The sequence below is a fragment of the Galeopterus variegatus genome, unplaced genomic scaffold (genome assembly GCF_000696425.1).
Source record: "Galeopterus variegatus unplaced genomic scaffold, G_variegatus-3.0.2 Scaffold1584, whole genome shotgun sequence".
In the NCBI taxonomy this organism is placed as follows: domain Eukaryota; kingdom Metazoa; phylum Chordata; class Mammalia; order Dermoptera; family Cynocephalidae; genus Galeopterus; species Galeopterus variegatus.
This window is the reverse complement of record NW_007727695.1, coordinates 378,821-396,722: the sequence shown is the minus strand read 5'-3', so window position 1 is coordinate 396,722 and position 17,902 is coordinate 378,821. Positions and strand designations below refer to the sequence as shown.

Here is a 17,902-nt window from a genome sequence, read left to right as displayed (position 1 = left end):
CCTACCTTCCTACCTCAAAGTGCTTATCTTCACAGATGGAATTTTAAGGAGGCTGAAGGGTACAGGGATTAAGAGCAAAGCCTCGAAGTCAGGCTGCCTGGGTCTGAATCCACCTTTACTATTGCCCACTGAGTGACATTGGGCAATGCACTTAACCTCTCTGAGCTTGAGTTTGCTCATCTGCTAAATGGGGCTCATTGTACTTTAAATGGTGGTGGTTAAGATCACATGAAATGATGTATATTAAGCACTTAGCATCGTGCTTGGTTTATAGTAAAGCCTTGAGAAATCTGAGGTGGTTTGAAAATAGCACTAGGAGCTAGAAATAAGTGTAAGAAGTGGTTCTGGCTCTTACGAGGCTCTGATACAAAACTAAAACCCTGCCACACTTAAAGAAGTGCTAAGACATGTAGAAAGGAACCAAGTGCGCCAGCAGATTGTAAAGGGCAGGGAAGTGCATGGTATCCACAGACTCTGGTCTTGAACATGGGATGGGATTGGAATAGACAGGGGAATGGTACTGGCATTGCTCTTGCACAGAGACTCAGGGAGGGTTGAGCAGGGTCCAGTGTGGGCCGGTGAGGATGACCTACCTATGGAGTTAGATAGCTAACTAGGGCAGGTTATGGAAGGTCTTGAGGCCAAGCAGAAGAAATTGTGAGCCATTGTTTCTTCCTAAGTGTGGAATGTGAGGAATCTAGTGGCCCTCGAGGAACCTGCATCTGTTGAGCAGGTCAGAGGGTGACCATCCTTGAGTCTCACAGTATTCTGACTGGCATTGCTCGAGCACAGAGACTCAGGGAGGGTTGAGCAGGGTCCAGTGTGGGCCGGTGAGGATGACCTACCTATGGAGTTAGATAGCTAACTGGGGCAGGTTATGGAAGGTCTTGAGGCCAAGCAGAAGAAATTGTGAGCCATTGTTTCTTCCTAAGTGTGGAATGTGAGGAATCTAGTGGCCCCCGAGGAACCTGCATCTGTTGAGCAGGTCAGAGGGTGACCATCCTTGAGTCTCACAGTATTCTGGGCATGATGCAGCAAGAGCCTGGATGGGCAGTGATGATCCAAATGCAGTGGAAGAGATACATCTAGAAGACATTCTGGAAGAAAAATGCCAAGGCTCGCCAAGGGTGACCCCAGGACCAGATAATGTATGAAAGCCCTGAAGACTATTACCCAGAGATGAAAAGTACTGTTTCATCTTGACATGATGCCTTTGTCACTTGGAGCTTTGTAAATTATGGTTCTAAAACAGTTTATTAAATTGAGTTGCCCTGAGTTAATTTTGTTTATCCCTCAAATATGTACAGTAATAGGTTTCCACTGTGTCAGGCAGATGCAGCTGTGTGCAGGATGACATGGTTTCTCCATCGGGGAGCCTACAGGGTGGTGGGAGAGACGGGTCCACAGGTGTTTAGAATAGAGTGTGGCAGGGGCCGAGGTTGGGAGCATATGGGGTGCTGTGGGAGCATAAGAAGGGTCATCTTGCCCAGGTGTGGAGGCACAGGAATCGAAGCTGGTACACCTATACTGTGTGTGTGTGTGTGTGGGGGGGAACACAGAGGCAGAGGACGTGCAGAGGCCTAGCAGTGAGGAAGGACGTGGCTCATCCAGGGGAGGCTAGAGAGCAGCGAGCAAGCGTGAGGCGAGGCGTGGAATATGAAGCTGGGAAGATGAGCACACCCAGAAGTGCTTTGTGAGTCATGGTGAGCAGTGTGGACATCCTCAAGGCACTGGGGAGTCATCAGGGCTTCTCGATGGTCAGATGCAGGTGGCTGGGGGTAGACAGTGAGCTTAGTCTGGGACACACTGAGTCAGAGGTCCCCGTGGACATGCAGGCAGAGGAATGTCAGCAGTTCCTATTTTCCCATAAAGTATAATTTAGGCAACAAGGCACCTTTCCCCTCGCTGGCATCATTTACTCCTGTCCATCCCTTACCTGGAGCTAGACCTTCAGAATCTCTCTTTTGGGGTGTCTCACCTGAACCCCAACTTTGTTTATCTTCATTATTATGATTTTATGCCTTCTTCACTTAGGGAGAGCCCTGGGCGAGGGCCTTTAGAACTGTCTAAAGGGTGGGTGATCACCTCTAGGAGAGGGTCTGTGCTGGCTGCTGGGACCATGGATTATCCCTGACTCAGGATCTTCCCAGGTGTCCAGTCCCCTTCCACTAGTGTCCACCTGCGCAATTTTGGCCCAGCCCTCCTCCCCTCCCCCCAAGTGGACTCTTGCTCTAGTGGTAACTGTCTCTCCTTCCTTACAGCGGGTGCCAAAGCCTTCGTCTGTGATCAGTGCGGTGCCCAGTTTTCAAAGGAAGATGCCCTGGAGACGCACAGGCAGACCCATACTGGTGAGTTGACCTTGATCCCATCCTCCAGGTTTTCCACAGTGTGACAGCACATGGATATGAACTATCTTGGTGGCACCCTCTTTTTAGCAAACGTGATGTCCAGTCATCTCCTGGGGAGCTGTGCATAGGGATGGGTTTCTGCCTTGTGTGGCTCCTCTTCCCTGTGGGCTGGCTGGGCAGGAATTTACAAGTGTGATGTTGCCCTGCAAGAACAGCTGTCCTGGATTAGGCCAACATCTCTGTCTCTAACAGGCCGCTGAGATCCCATCTTCAGGAGATGTCTTGTACGCTTCTGTCAAGGCCTTAGAAAGTCTGTGATGTTATCTAAGCTTCTTGTTTTGGTCAGGAAACCTTTTGCACCCCATCTGATGAAACTCTGAAATCTTTGTGTGGCCACAACGGGCTGGTCACCTTCTGCAGGAGTTGAGGCATTGTCTAAAGAAATCTCTACACAAGGATGCATTTGAACAATATTAACTAACAATGATATGGCTGTGTCCGATTTCAAAGCACTGATTTCTCAGCGTCATCTCATCATATAATTGTCGTTGTCATCATCATCACAGCCGTTCACACTTATTGAATACTTTCCCTGTGCCAGGTGCTGTACTCAGTGCCTTATGTGATCCCACTGGGCCAATCTTTCAGTACCCTTGTAAGGTAGGAGACAACTGCCATGTCACAGATGAGGAAACTGAGGCTCAAAGGAGGGAATGTGACTCGCTGAAGTCAACAGTGGGGACAGGTGTGGGTAGAGCTTTGTCGTTCAGAGCTTAGACTGCCTGGATTATCCTGACTCTGCCTTCCTATCTGTGGGTCTGTGGATAAATTACTTAAACTATTAATTTGGATTTCTTCATCTGTTAGAAAAGTAGAGTAATAATAGTGTCTACCTCAGCATAGGGTTGTTGTGTGGATTAACTAAGATATTTTATTTGAAATGCTTCACAGAGTGTTGGGCTCATAGTAAGCAATCAATAAATAGTAGTAGATGTATTTAATTTGGTAAATATTTGTTGAATTCCTACCATGTGCCCAGCACTGTTTGGGTGTTTAAGATACAGTAACGTACAAGACAGACAACACTTCCTTCCCCTCCGGGAACTGAGATTCTACCTGGGAAACAGGATCAGCAACTAAGTAGATGATGTAATGTCAGGTTATAGTAAGTGTTTTTGAGAAAAAATGAAGCCAGATAAGGGGTAGAGAAGGATAGGGAGAAAGTGATATTTTGGATACAACACTCAGGGAAGAAGGCCTTGTTGAGAAGGTGACATCTGAGCAGAGTCCTAAAGGGAGGGAGGGAGCCGCTGGAAGGTGTCTGGGAGGAATGTCTGGACAGAGGGAACTTGCAGAAGCCCTGAGCCCGGGTGGAGCCTGACAGGTTCCAGGAGCAGCATGAAGAACAGTGTGGCCAGAGAGCAGGGAGCGAAGTGCAGAGAGCAGTGGGAGATGGGAGCAGAAACCAGGTGGGTCTCTCAGCCCTAGCAAGGAATCTGCATTTTTCACTGCATGTGCTAAGAGTCCGTGGGAGGGAGAGAAAACATTTGGAAATTATATATCTGATGAGGAACTTATAACTAGAAAATAAAAAGAACTCTTAGACTCACAAATAAAAGTATAAATAATCAAAGAATGGGCAAAGGATCTGAACAGACATATCTCCAAAGACAGACAAATAGCCATGGAAAGATGCTCGACACCATTAGCCATCAGGGAGATGCAAATCAAAACCACAATGACACACCACTTCACCACCCACTGAGATGTGGCTACAATAAAAAATACAGATAGTGACAAGTGTTCTCGAGGGTGTGGAAAAATCAGAATCCTCATACACTACTGGTGGGAATGTCAAATGGTGCAGCCACTTTGGAAAACAGTCTGGCAGTTCCTCCAAAGATTATACATAGAGTTATATGGCACGGTAATTCTTCTTCTAGGTTTATACCCAAGAGAAATGAAAATGTACATCCACACAAAAACTTGTATATGAATGTTTATAGAAGCATTATTCATCATAGCCAAAATACGGAAACAACCCAATGCTCATCTACTGATAAATGAATAAATAAACTGTTATATTTCTATGCCATGGAATAGTACTCAGCCATAAAAAGAAATGAAGTCCTGATACATACTACAACGTGGATGAACCTTAACATACTCAGTGAAAGAAACCAGATACAAAAGGCCACATGCAATACGATTCCATTTCTATGAAATGTATAGAACAGGCAAATCTGTAGAGAGAGACAGTAGATTAGTAGGTGGCAGGGGCTGGGGAAGTTGGTGGGAAATGGGGGTGACTGCAGATGGATATGGGGTTTCTTTGTGGAGTGATGGAAATGTTCTGAAATTGATTGTGGTGATGGTTGCTCAACTCTGAATATATTAAAATCCACTAAACTGTATACTTTAAAAAGAGTGAATTGTATATTGTGTGGTATGTATATCTCAGTAAAACTGCTTGTGTGTGTGTGTGTGTGTATGTAAATAAAAGTGAACTCTGCTGTGTGTCAGGAACAGTCACTGGCATCAAACATGCCATCTCTCATATGTGTGTGTGTGTGTGTATGAGTATTTATATTATCTTTTAATTATTTAAATATATATATATGCATACACATGCACACACACAAACATTTATAGAGAAGGGGCAAAATAGTTCATTGTGGGGTTTTAAGTGGGAGAATATCATGACTGGATTTATTTGTTTGAAAGATCCCTCTGGCTTGTCTGTTGAGAAGTGGCCACAGGCAGAGGCAGGTTATCTTGCCCAGGGTTCCGGATCTTGTTGTCATGAAAACCAGGAGAGGACCAGGTCTCCCAGAGTCCCCACCAGTTTCTTATTGCCTGACCACATGTAACCGAGAATCCCACTCTGAGAATTCTAATCTGGGGGCTAAGGAGACTGAGCCTATGAGCCAGCTTTGCAAGCAGCTTAATTCAGTCCATCCAGATTAAACTTGCTGCCACAGGGAGCAAGCTGCCCTCTCATCCTGGGGCTGGGGAGGAAGCTGAATCCCTGAGGGGGGAGCATCTGGGAGGTATGAAGCCCCTCATATGTGCCCGGCATATGCTGGGGATAGGGCGGTGACCAACACGGGCACACTCCCTGTTCCTGAAGAAAGCTGGGGATCTGAGGATGGTAGTCTGGGTCCTTTGTCTTTCACCAAGACCTTGTGGATGGGGCTTCCCCAGAGAGAGGTCAGCTACCTAGTACCTCCTGCTAGTGCTGAGGTAAAATGTGGCTCATACTCAAAAAGCCACATGTGGCTTCTCAATATAGATTGAGTAAACTGAGCTCTTGGAAGGGTGAGGAATGGAGAAAATAGATCCCCTTAGGGACAAGAGACCAAGGTGGATGCTTTGAGGAAGGCTCCCCTCCAGCCCAGGTGTGAGCTATGGGCAAGCTCCCCAGCCGCCAAGAGCATCAGACATTTCCTAGAGTGGGGCCTGCTTTGTGCTTGGTGCCGAGGACAGGTACAGCAGCAGCCTCACCCTCAGTCTGGGGTTGGCAGAGAGGTGGCCTGTGTGACACCCACAACCCTTCCTGAAACATGGTAGAGCCCCTTTGTCACTCCTGGTGCTACTTCCTGTTGAACCCTCAGGGATCCTCAGGCTCCCCTAATTATCAGTGAAAGAATATGATCTGAAATCCGTGTGCCGTCTTGGTTCTAGGAAATAGGACCCAGGAGGAAGGCAGAGGCCTGATTATAGGGAATGCTGAAAATAGTGCTAAAGCTTTGGAGTGGGAAAAGCCAAGTAGGGTGCCAGGTACTGCTGGAGGGCCAACAGGCGAGCAAGCAGAGAGCCCTGAGAAGAAGGGGTGGAGACCCTGGGAGAGTAAAAGTAATGCTAATGGCATTTGTTTCTGTTACCTTAGTTTATAAAACACTTTCCTCTATTATACCCATTTAACAGATGAGCACATGAAGGCTAGGTGCTACCCACCAGGAAGCAGAGAGCTGGAACTTGACCCAACTCCAACTTCAGCGCTCTTTTCACTATTCCCCAGCTGTCCGCACATTGATTGACTATTGTCCCTGGGTACATGGATTGAGTGGTTCAGGGAGGTCCTGTTTGCAGATCATTTAGCTCACATCCCTGTCCTGGGCAGAGCTCTTCTGGATCTCTGTGACCCATTTAACTAAGAAGTCCCAACACCCTGATGCCCACGTCGTCCTCTTGGGATAGGATACAATTTCCCTGAATCAGATGCGGTCTGGGAGTTCCATGCCCAAGGCTGCCATGTGGGGAGTTAATAGAACTAACATGGGCCATTGCATAGGATGGGCGGTTATGGTATCTTATAGATATTCTTGAAGCTGAAAAATGAATTTAGTAGAAAGTATTTCCAGTTGCAGTCTAGCCAAGCGAATGGCATCTTCACCTCTCACCCTTCTGACCCCACTTAACCTGGATTTCTGTCCTGGTTCATGTGGCTCCTCCACCCAAGATCCCAGTGGGCTCAAGCTGGTGTTCAGGAGGCCACAGTTATGGTTGGGCTGGGCTCAGGCTTCGTTGTCACATTTCAGTTTTCTGTTTTGGTACAACGAAGACTTTGAGAAGATAAACAGAGATCATTTTACACCTTTTATATTATGACAAATACATATTGCAAAACACTGCTGCTTCCAAAACGTTTGGGTTGCAGAGCAGTGAGGAATTAACAGCTCCCTGAGACGCCTGTAGTTCATTTACACATCAGAATTTTTTTACACCATTCAGTAAAATAAAAGTAGGAAAACACACATGCACGTGCACACTCACATGCACGCCTGGTGCATCCTCTAGTTTCTGTATCGGGAATGTCTTAAATTAGTAAGTAGTTCTTTAAGTCCAGATAAACTGATAAATACCATTAATGGCTTAATTTATACTCTGGGTTTGAAATTTGACACACGGACACTATCTTGGCTCAGGAAACACAAGTGGTTTTGTGCCAGAGGTTTTAATGACCGATCAGTAATATAAATTGCTGCATCACTGAACAAAAATAGCTTCTCCATGTCATTTGATCTGGAAACTTCTCCGGCCAGGCAGCAGTTAATAAATTTAAAAATAATTACCCTCTTTATTCAAAGTCAGACTAATTAGGTGTGGGTTTTACAAATCATAATGTTGTTCAAGCCACTGTACGTCTCCACTTGGGGCTTGAACCATCTTCGGGCAACAGACAGGATGGGGTGGTGTTAATTGGAGGGCAGGGGAGATACCTCAGCTGCTGAGCTCAGGGCAGTCTTCAGCATGTCCTGGGGAGAAAATGGGAGGTCTCAGTGAGGAGGCTGTGAGGGTGACCTGTGGAAACCTTCAACTCTTTCAATCCGTATGTAGGGAGCCCAGAGCAGCCACCTACCTGTGATCTGAACATGGGGGTTGGGGCTAAGGCTGCTGGTCTGTGTGGGTCACTGAAAGATAAGAGGAGCTGGAGAGGTGGGGGTGCAAATGATTGATTGGGGAGAATGGGCCTGCCCGAAGGTGGAGGAGTGGATAGGATGATTTCTAGAGAGCTTTACTCACTAGGCAAGTTTGGGCCCTGACAAGGTGGCATAGGTTTGTCTTGCAGACTGCAGGGAAGAAGGACTCCATGGAGCCTGAGGTCAGAGTATAAAGTTCAGGGTATTTGGTGCATAGTGACCCAGAACCTGTGCTCTGGTGTCAGACTGTCTAGATTCAAATTCTAGTCCTATCACTTACAGGTTCTATGATCTTGGGCAGATTGCTTAACTTCTCTAAGCCTTGGTTTCCTCCTTGTAACATCAGGACAATCATGATGTCTGTTGTATAAGGATATTGTGAGGATTTAATGTGATAATCCATGTAAAGAACTCAGCATAGGCCCTGCATGGAGTAAGTTCTCAGTAAGTGGTGGTGGCAGTGGTGGTGACTGTCATTGCATCATTACAGTCTTCATCACTGCCCCAGGGAGCACTCATCTTCCCACTGGGCAGGTGAAAGGGGAAGGAACAAGTTGATGGTGATGGTGGTGGAGGAGCAGGAATGGTGTACAGCTGCTTTTCTAAGGTGGAGGTGGGGTCTTCCAGGAACCCTCACTATGTCCTCTGGCCAAGAAGACATTTCCAATGTGCTCATTGAGCTAACAGCCACTGGGCCTTCTAAGTACAGGTGAGAGAAGTGAGGGCAGAATGAAGTTCCACTGTGTAAACAGTCTCATGGAGCAGATTTAGTAGCTCTTAAGGTCCTGGGGCTTGGAATGCCCAAAGCTGCCCAGAGGAAGCACCCCCTGCTGGTATCTAAACAGGTGATGTGTAAACCTAGGCTGGACAGGCCACAGAACTGGGATCAGGACTAAGCAGGTGTACCAGCCTCCAGGAGTACCAGGCACATCTTAGAGGAGGCCTCAGTGGCTGGTGTCCTCAATGGCTCAGGAATATTGAGTTTTCTGGTGGCGGCCTGGCCCATGTCTGCTATCACTAGAAATCTGGGTATTTTGGATCTCCTGTCAGCTTCAAGTAGGACCTTCCATCTCATCCTGCTTTTTCCCTGGTAAGGAAAAGAGGCAAAGAGGCCGACAAAAGATGGCAAAGGTCATTCTTAGGTCTAGGAGTTCTGGGGCTGGGAAGTTTAAGGATGGCCTCCACAGGTCCAGGGTGCTAGGTTGAATTAGACTCTGGACTTGACCCAGAGCAACTCAACTCTCTCTTCCAGCCCCCAACTTGCTCCACCAGGTCTGCCAGGTTAGTGACTCAGGTTTGCAGCAGATCAGAATAGCCTCTGCAACTGATTTGTCCTGTCATTCCTTCATTCATTTATTCTCTGAGTTTTTAAGTACTTACTATATGCCAAGTGGTTTGTGGACTCAATACACAATTCAGGTCTGCCAGGTTAGTGACTCAGGTTTGCAGCAGATCAGAATAGCCTCTGCAACTGATTTGTCCTGTCATTCCTTCATTCACTTATTCTCTGAGTTTTTAAGTACTTACTATATGCCAAGTGGTTTGTGGACTCAATACACAATGGTAAACAGAACTTGGTGCCTGCCTTCCTGAAGCTTACAGTGTTGTGAAGGAAATGAACAAGTAGGTTGGACTTGCCTTAAGTACAGATAATTCAATAGCTGTACTCTATTGGATATTTTTGAGTTATGATTTTATTAAGTCTTTGCTACAGTCCTAAAATGTAGACATTTCTTCTCCCTAGTCTTTGTTGGAAGAAACTGAGACCCAGAAAGGGGCAGAGCTAGAATGTGTGCCTTGGCCTCCTGCACCCCAGAGCCCATGTTTAACGTTGTCTTCCCTCCCCATAGGGGCCTGGGCATCGAATCTAATGTGCAGGCCAGGGGATCGAAGCCCATATTTGAAAAAGGGGGTCCGGTAAGAACAAACACTCAAAACTAAAATTAGGATCCACACATTCTACTTTCAGCCCAAGGTTCTCTCCACTCTGACTACAAAATAAGGACTTTCTTTTACTGGCCTAGAAAAAAGTTGCTTAGTTTCCACATTCCCGTGTCATAGGAGAAGCCACTCAACCAGATGCAAATGTTCAGATGCTGGTTCTCATCCACTCAGGGTTGACTGCAAGAGGGTCTTGCAGTCCAGAAACAATGGACACATCTGGCCGCCACAGACCTGTGCCGCCGACTCTGCTTTCTTGCAGAGAGTGGGCGTTGGAGGGAACCCTGCCCAAAGGATCCTCTCCGTTTCATTGTGAAGGAGGATGGGAGGCATCTTGCTATAGCACTGAAAGGAGCAAGCAGTGAGGACACACACACCACACGCACAGTCTGCAGCTGCACGACCAGCCCCTTTGAAGGTGCAGAACTGTGTCTCCAAACTTGGTGTTGGCTGCCTGCTTGTACTGGCCTCTCTCTCACTCCTGATATGTTAAAGATGCTTGGGAAAAACTCGAGGGACAGTCTCTGGCTCTGAACTTCGGGGTAGAAAATAGAGTCCTTGTTTGGAGGACTTTCTGTGGTGGGTGACCATGGAGTGGTGGCAGGAGTAGCAGGTGGGACAGAGGGTTTCAAAGGGTTAGCAGCAACATTCTTTCCCACAGGGTGGCTGCCGGCCCTGCCCCTCTTCTGCCCTGGGTCTGGCACAAGGGGCAGCACCGGGCACTAAGGAGCCATGTCAGGGTGGCTGGCCATGGTCCTGCAGCAGTGGGAAAACTAGCAACTGTTCTGGCTTCTCCTCCCAAGGGCAGCCTCCCAGTGCCTGGTCCAGAGGAGTTGGGGGAAGGGAGAGGGGCCAAATAATGAGAAATAACTTAATTTCCCTAAAACTTTACATTAAATGAAAAAGGAAGAAAGTGCCTTAAACCTCTGCCCAAGGTGAAGGGGATGGGGGAGGATGGACACGCGGACTCTGTGCAGGTTGGCATGACCTCCCCATTGAAAACATAATAGCATTTGACTTTTATAAATATCAGAGGTGATTTGTATAGCATTTCACGTGGTGTGCCAAGGAATTTAACACGAGAAAGCTCAAGCTCAAGAAGGGCTGCAGAACGTCATAGGCACTTCGAGAGGAGGATCATGTGCTGCTGTTTGTACAGTCAGTGCCCCAGCATAGATTTACTCTTGACCTAATTTCATGCTGTTACTATAAAGGCATGTTTGATGCCTAATATAGAGTTTTATTTTCCAAGCACAGGACTCTCGGCTCTGCTGGAGCTGCTTGCTGTGGCATAGGGAGGGACAACCCAGCTGTCACCTGCTGGCCCAGACAAGCCATCCTTTTCCTCCACTGTTCACCCTAGTGGCTCCCTGGGCCCCTCTGGCCACCTTCCAGAGGGGCCCCAGTGCTATTTTTTTAAAATAACTTTTATTTTTTAGAGCAGTTTTAGGTTTACAGTAAAACTGAATTGAAAGTACAGGGTTCCCATATACCCTTCCCACACGCACAGCCTCCCCCACTGTCAACACCCCGCACCAGAGTGGTGCAATTGTTACAGTGACCCTACACTGACACATCATTATCCTCAAAGCTCCTGATTACATAGGGTTCACTGTCAGCGTTATACATCCTGTGGGTTTGGACAGATGTGTAACGCCATGTTTCCACCATTGTAGTACCATACTGAGTAGTTTCACTGCCCTAAAAATCCTCTGTGCTCTGCCTACTCATCATCCCCAATACTTTTTATGTGTAGCGTTGCTGCTTGGGCAGTGCTTTGAGGGGATCAGTGGTGTTTGGTTATCTTGGGATTGGAGGAAGAGAGTTGAGCCAAGGTAGGTTTGGGTTAGAAAAAGTTAAAGCTCAACAGACATTCTGAGCGTCTGCTTTATGCCAGATGTTTATGCTGGGCCCTGGTATAGGAATGCAGGACTCCCATGGTCTCTGCCCTTCACCAACCTCCCACCATGGTGGAAATGGTGTTGAACGTTATTGTTGGAGGTTGGTGGGGGGTGGGGGAAGCATGGTATTTGGAAGCCATAATGAATTGGGAGAAAGGAAATCTAGGTTCTTATCCTGGTCTGCCATTGACTTGCTTTATAGCATGGGACACATTGCCTTGTTTCTTTGCCTCTCAAATGTGGGGAGTGGCAATTGGGGGCAACATTGCTTTTCTGGGGGTTCTGTGGTTCTGGTCTTGTATTGATAATCTACATTTTTCTCGGCTATAGTTTTCATATTTGTAAACTGAGATTAATAACAGACAGTTGTTGTGAGGACTAAGTAAGATAACACGTGTACAGGGCTTAGCCTAGTGGCTGGATGTAGGATGACAGGTCCCACAGCGGTAGCTGCGCACTGCTCTTGTTTTCAGAGGTCTGAAGTTTCTGTCCCTCGCCAGTGAACAAGTATTCCCCTCATTTTATTTAGAAGCTTATTCAATAACAATATATTAAATACCTACTATGTCTGAAGTAGAGATTAAAGATGACATTTAAAAAAAAAGTCCTAGATTTGAGGGGAATGATAGAATCTGATCGTTGAAGATTATTATTCAGAGCTTGGTCTCTATCTGACACTGTTGCTTTTTACACGCTTGTATCATCCGATGGAGTCGTCATACACTGTCTCTACCACTGTTGAGGACTCACAGGCTCTGAGAGGTTTAAATAATGTGACACATTCAGTGGCAGGACTGAGATTCAGGACTGGTATTCCCAGTGGGGACTCTGATGGGACTGTCAGGGTGCCCTCATCCCCACTGTTCAGAGTTGCCCCTCCCCCTCCAGAATTGTCCCCACAGCAGAGTCCCAATTACCAGCCTCAGTCCCTGACCCCCGGCTGCCCCTTGCCGCCCCTCGCTCCCGTCCGCAGTCCACCAGGCTTTGCCTTGATCCCTCTCTCTACCACCTTCTGCTTTTATTCCTCCCTCTCTGACTTCTTGTCCTTCTCCCTAGTGACACCGAGCTGCCCGATGACAAAAAGGAGTTAATAAAAACCAATGTGTAACTGAAACTTGAAAAGCCATAAATCGCCTTGTTTTTTCTAGGATGTTGGTAGCATTTTGATTTAATAGTTGGACAAACACAAGGGCCTATTTTATTCAGAGTTTACAGGCCTCAAGGCTGTTATTCCTCCAAATTTAATAGCATTGAAATTGCAGGGTTTGCTATAATTTGCCTATCGCTTTCTGCTCTACCATTGATGTTTATTGTCAGCGGGATGGAATCTCGATCCGACTCACTTAGATAACATGTCTGTTAAACATTTAGATAATTGTACCATCATTAACTTGTCACATTATTTTAGAGATTCAAAACAGAGGCAGGGTACGTAGAGGTACCCCAGGGGGGTGAAGGTGGGGGGAAAAGGAGGAGGGAGACAACCTCTCCTGAGTTAGACAACCAGGAGATGAGAGAGTTGATTTCACACTCTTGGCATTTTGTCAGAGGTGTCTTAAGTTCCGGAGGTGCGTGCTGCAGAGATGGGCCGCGGGGTTGTTCCCTACTAAGTCAGGGTGTCTCTCAACCACCGTGGCAGCCAGGCCTGCTATTGGCTGATGCCTGGGACACTGTGGCAGATGCTCAGAAACCCTCAGTGTTTAATCTCCAACTTTGGCTCTTATGTACCCAAGACCCAATTTTTAAACTTCCCTTAGGGATGCTGATTGCAACATTGTATATAATTACAAAGCATTGAGAAAGACCTAATGTGCAAAAGGCAAGGAATCCATTAATTACGGTACCTGGTGTGGAAAGATGTCCATGGTGTTTTGTGTGATAAAACCTGATTAGGAAAAAACAAGTTATATACTTTAAACCCATTTAATATAAAATACAGAAGCCATTCTGTAAGATTCTATATTTATTAACAGTGATTATCTTTAGAAATGGGATTATGGGGCAAAGGGTGTTTTATTTTCTGCTTTATCTATTTTTGAATAATAATTATCATTTACAGGCATGTACCACTTATATAATTTTAAAAATTAAAGTCACTTTACAAATAAAAATATCACCTTTGGGTCTCATTCTTTTTATAGAGGAGGATTTTTAAAAAGAAAAGCCTACAAGTACAAGTAGATGGGTTTTGAAGGGGGTCGAGGACATTAATAGCTCAGCCACAGTGGCAGGTGCCTCAGTTTCCCACTGTTAGGACAGATGAATGCCAGATGGAGAACCCGGCACACTGGGAATGGGCCTGGGCCAGCATGCAGAGGTCAGGACTGCTGTCCCGTTCACTCAGGGTATGACATAGGAAGTAAGTAGCAAGAGAGATTTTCATTACACCAGAGTGAGGACTGAGGTCATACCTGGAGGGATGACAGAAGCCAGAGAGAAAAAGGAATGAGCCCAGATGGAAGTGGGGGTGACTCCCCATATGACAGATTCTGGGAGCAATTAAATATCAACAGTAGTGGGTTACTGAGCTTGGAATTCAGGACTGCCCCTTAGAAATAATGGGGTGTATGCCTCCTGGTTCTGTGGGACCAGAGGCCCACAGGTGTGACTGCAGTTCTCTCCAGCTGGCTTTGTACACTGTGTTATCTCCTGCATCCCCAGGGCCTGCTCTGTGACTTGGGCAAGAAAACTCATACTCTTGCCTCTCACAGCTTGTGTACCCCAGCGACACAAGGGAATAGTAAAAAATGTACAAGTCCAGAAACACAGGTTAATGCTTCCCCAACTGTACTGTAAATAATGCAGATATTTGGGGGTGGGAGGGGAAAACAATGTAAATGTTTTATAGGCTATAGGCTAAATAATGTATATATTTAGAAAAGCAACTTAAATATTTCATATGCTGCAGTGCAGTTTCCTGCTTAGAGGAAGGACTGGGCTGGTGAGGCCTGTGGGTTAAGGGTGGGGGACCAGAGCGGTACACTAAACGCATGCGTGTGAGATTGGGCGCGATAAGGACAGGCAGCTGTCACTTACCTGGAACCCAAGTAATTAGTAGTCTCAGGTTTTTCAACTATCATGTAAATATCCTATACTCTTGTTTGTTTGTTTGTTTGTTTTAATGTGTAAGAGAAACAAATGACAACAACCTAATAACAAGAACTTGTTTTAAAAATGCTACTTCCTGCCCAAGAGAATTGAAAACATGTGTGCACACAAAATCCTGTACATGAATGTTCATAGCAGCATTATTCATAATAGCCAAAAAGTGGAAACTACACAAATGTCTATCCACTGTTTAATGGATAAACAAAATGTGGTATATCCATACCGTGGAATATGATTCAGCCATAAAAAAGAAAATACTGATACACGTTACAATGTGGATAAGCCTTAAAAACATGATGCTAAATGAAAGCAGCCAGACACAAAAGGCCACATGTTGTGTGATTCCATTTGTATGAAGTGTTCAGAATAGGGAAATCTATAGACAGAGAATAGATTAGTGATTGCTAGGGGCTGAGGAGGGGGAGAATGGTGAGTGATTACTAACAGGCATGGGGTTTCTTTTTAGGGTGATGAAGTATTCTGGAATTAGATAGTGGTGGTGATGGTTATACAGCTTTGTGAAGACATTGAAAGACATTAAAAGGGTGAATTTTATGGTATGTGAATTATATCACGATGAAAATAAAAAGCAACTTCCAGGTGTGTTGTTGGTTTTTTACAGTCTCAGCCCAATCCCCTACACCTGCTGCATCACCACATTGTCTAGACAGGGAGCACTTAGCATAATAGTGATTGTTCAGACAGTGCAGGAGACTGTGGCGCCTTTGGAATCGTTCTGTTCACTGAAGGCAGCAGAGAGTAGGATGGCTCGGGGACATGCCCTTGCCCTCCCCATTCCTCCATTTTTAGAAATGGGAAGGAAGGAAGAGAGAATCAGGTCAGGACCAGGAAGGAAGGAAGAGAGAATCATGTCAGGACTGTGAGCCAGCAAAGGATGTGAGTCTGACATTTGCAAAGCCTGCAGGAGACTGCGCAGTTGCCTTCTGTGCAGACCTCAAGAAGAAAAGCCAGCCCTTATCTGGCCTGGGAGGAGTCACTCTTGCCAAAGGCAGAACACGGACAGTATTGACACAGGCAGCCCATTTTAAGGGAAGAATCACACAAGTAATATGTGTTCAGTGTGGAGAAAAGAGAAAGTACATATAAACAAAAGAAACATGTCCCCTGTGGTCCCACCACTTTTATTCCATTTCTCTTTTAAACACAAATGGGCAATAATATGCAGTGTATGTTATTTTGTAATCTGTTCCTTGCCTGCCAGCAGACCTGTATCTCAATGATCATTTTAATGGTTTCCTAGTATTTTCCCCTAAACCCAATCTTTTTCTTTATCTGTAAGTCCTCTTGTGCCTTACTTGTGCGGTGGGGAACCAGACCCCATATCCAAAATGCCTTTCAGGGCTGCAGGCAGGAGAAGTGGCTAACAGAGATGCAGCACATTATCACCTCTTACCTGTCGCTGCTTCTGTCAACAAGATAGACTGGGCTGGCCAAGCAGTTTTGCAGCAGCTGTTTACTCGGCCATTCCAGGCAAGCTTGAGATGCTGGGAACATATCCAGTCCCCACATTCGATCTTCTAAGAAGCTGTTTCCCTTTGGTTTTCTCCAGGCTTGCAAATGGCCACTCGCCCCGGACAGGATTTGGGCAAGTAGTTTACCTCTTCTACTTAAGGAATGGCACTGCCCAGGGGCTGGGCAGACCAAGGAAAATATAGGCATCAATTTATTTGCCAAGTTGAAACCTAGATTTAAGTAGCAAGTTAAGCGTCTCCATACATTAAGTGTCCCGGGCCCAACTAGGAAAGATTTCCTTGAGTCGATAAACCCCAAGCAGGCAATAGGAAAAAGACTTTTCTTTTGGAATGTTCTTCTCTGAACACTAGGAAAACTTACCTAACAGAGGGATTGCAGGTTTGGGTCAGAGGAAACATTCCCTGCCCCCACTAGGAGAAGATCCATTACAGATTGGAAATGACTTTGTCTCTAAGTGCCTGTTGTCAGATAGGATGCACATTTCCCTCTACCAAACAAATATAAAATGCTTCCAGCCTCTGCCTTGGATTTTCTATTACTGTTTCACAGGACTCCAGAGAGTTTTAAGATAGCAATTTGATTAAGCTTATGGGGAAGATCCCATCAGATAACATTCTTTTTCTGCAGGTAGAGATAATGTGTTCAAGTATTAAGTATGTTTTAAAGGTAATTCTCTCTTCCATATTCATTTTAGTTACAGGAATTGAAAAGGGGGAGACTGTGCATCCAAAAGCTGCCCCTTGGGCCCTGGAGTCGTTCAGACTTTTCTCCTCTGGGAAACACACTTGAGGTTTTTGACAAATGAATGAGCACCAAGTGTTTTTCCATTTTGAAATAACTTAATATTCCCTATCTCCAGAGATATTGTCCAGAAGGTGAGGTCTTGGCTGCTGACCTCGTCCGGCTCCCTAGCTTGGATTCCCTGTTCTGGAATACTTGCTGAGCTCTGCATTTTATGCTCCTGGATATCAGGAGGGGGCCTGGCTGCTACTCAGAAAGAGGACTTGCCTCATCCAACAGGTAGACATAGTATCACATCCCACACCTTCCGAAAGTACAGCCTGGAATTACCGCTTTTGTCCCAGTATATTGGGCCCAGTGTTAAGTGTATTTGAATTGGGAGAGGCTAATTAGAGGTCCTAGAATTCTAAAATCCATAGACTCCTAGACTTCAGAACTGGGGCAAGGGGCATGAGGGAGCATGATCCTGAGCCTCAGAGGGTTAAGTGATTTGCCCAGGATCACACAGCCAGTTAGGTAGACTCACTGTGGGCTAGAACCCAGAAATCCCTGGTCTTGGTCCACTCCTCCTGTCCGCCAGTATACCCATAACTCTGTGCTATCTCCAAGAAATAGACTCCTCCTGTCCCCTGGTATACCCACAGCTCTGTGCTGTCTTGCCCTTTCCTGGAGTTCTCCAGAGTAGGAGACTCTGTCCCAGGAGGCCCTCCTTAGCAAGTCATGAGTCAGGGTCTTCATTGAGAGCTGCCAGGGCCCCATAAAGGCCTGAGGAGCCCCTGGAGCAAGCCCAGGGCTGATATCCTGGAGTTTCCCAGGCCTCATTTTGCCCACCAGCGTGCTGTTCTAAAGCTCTCTGTACATTTTTGCAAACTTCATTGAGAGCTGCCAGGGCCCCATAAAGGCCTGAGGAGCCCCTGGAGCAAGCCCAGGGCTGATATCCTGGAGT

General features: G+C 46.2%; 1 protein-coding gene across 1 annotated transcript in view; it reads left to right on the top strand.

The window, feature by feature from the left end:
* The window catches only part of ZBTB16 (zinc finger and BTB domain containing 16), a 175,864-nt gene that overhangs the window by 115,744 nt on the left and 42,218 nt on the right, over positions 1–17,902 (top strand). Inside the window, exon 3 of the mRNA XM_008577829.1 lies at positions 2,262–2,348. Within this exon, the coding sequence (XP_008576051.1) occupies positions 2,262–2,348 (87 nt within the window). The remainder of the gene's footprint in view (positions 1–2,261; positions 2,349–17,902) is intronic.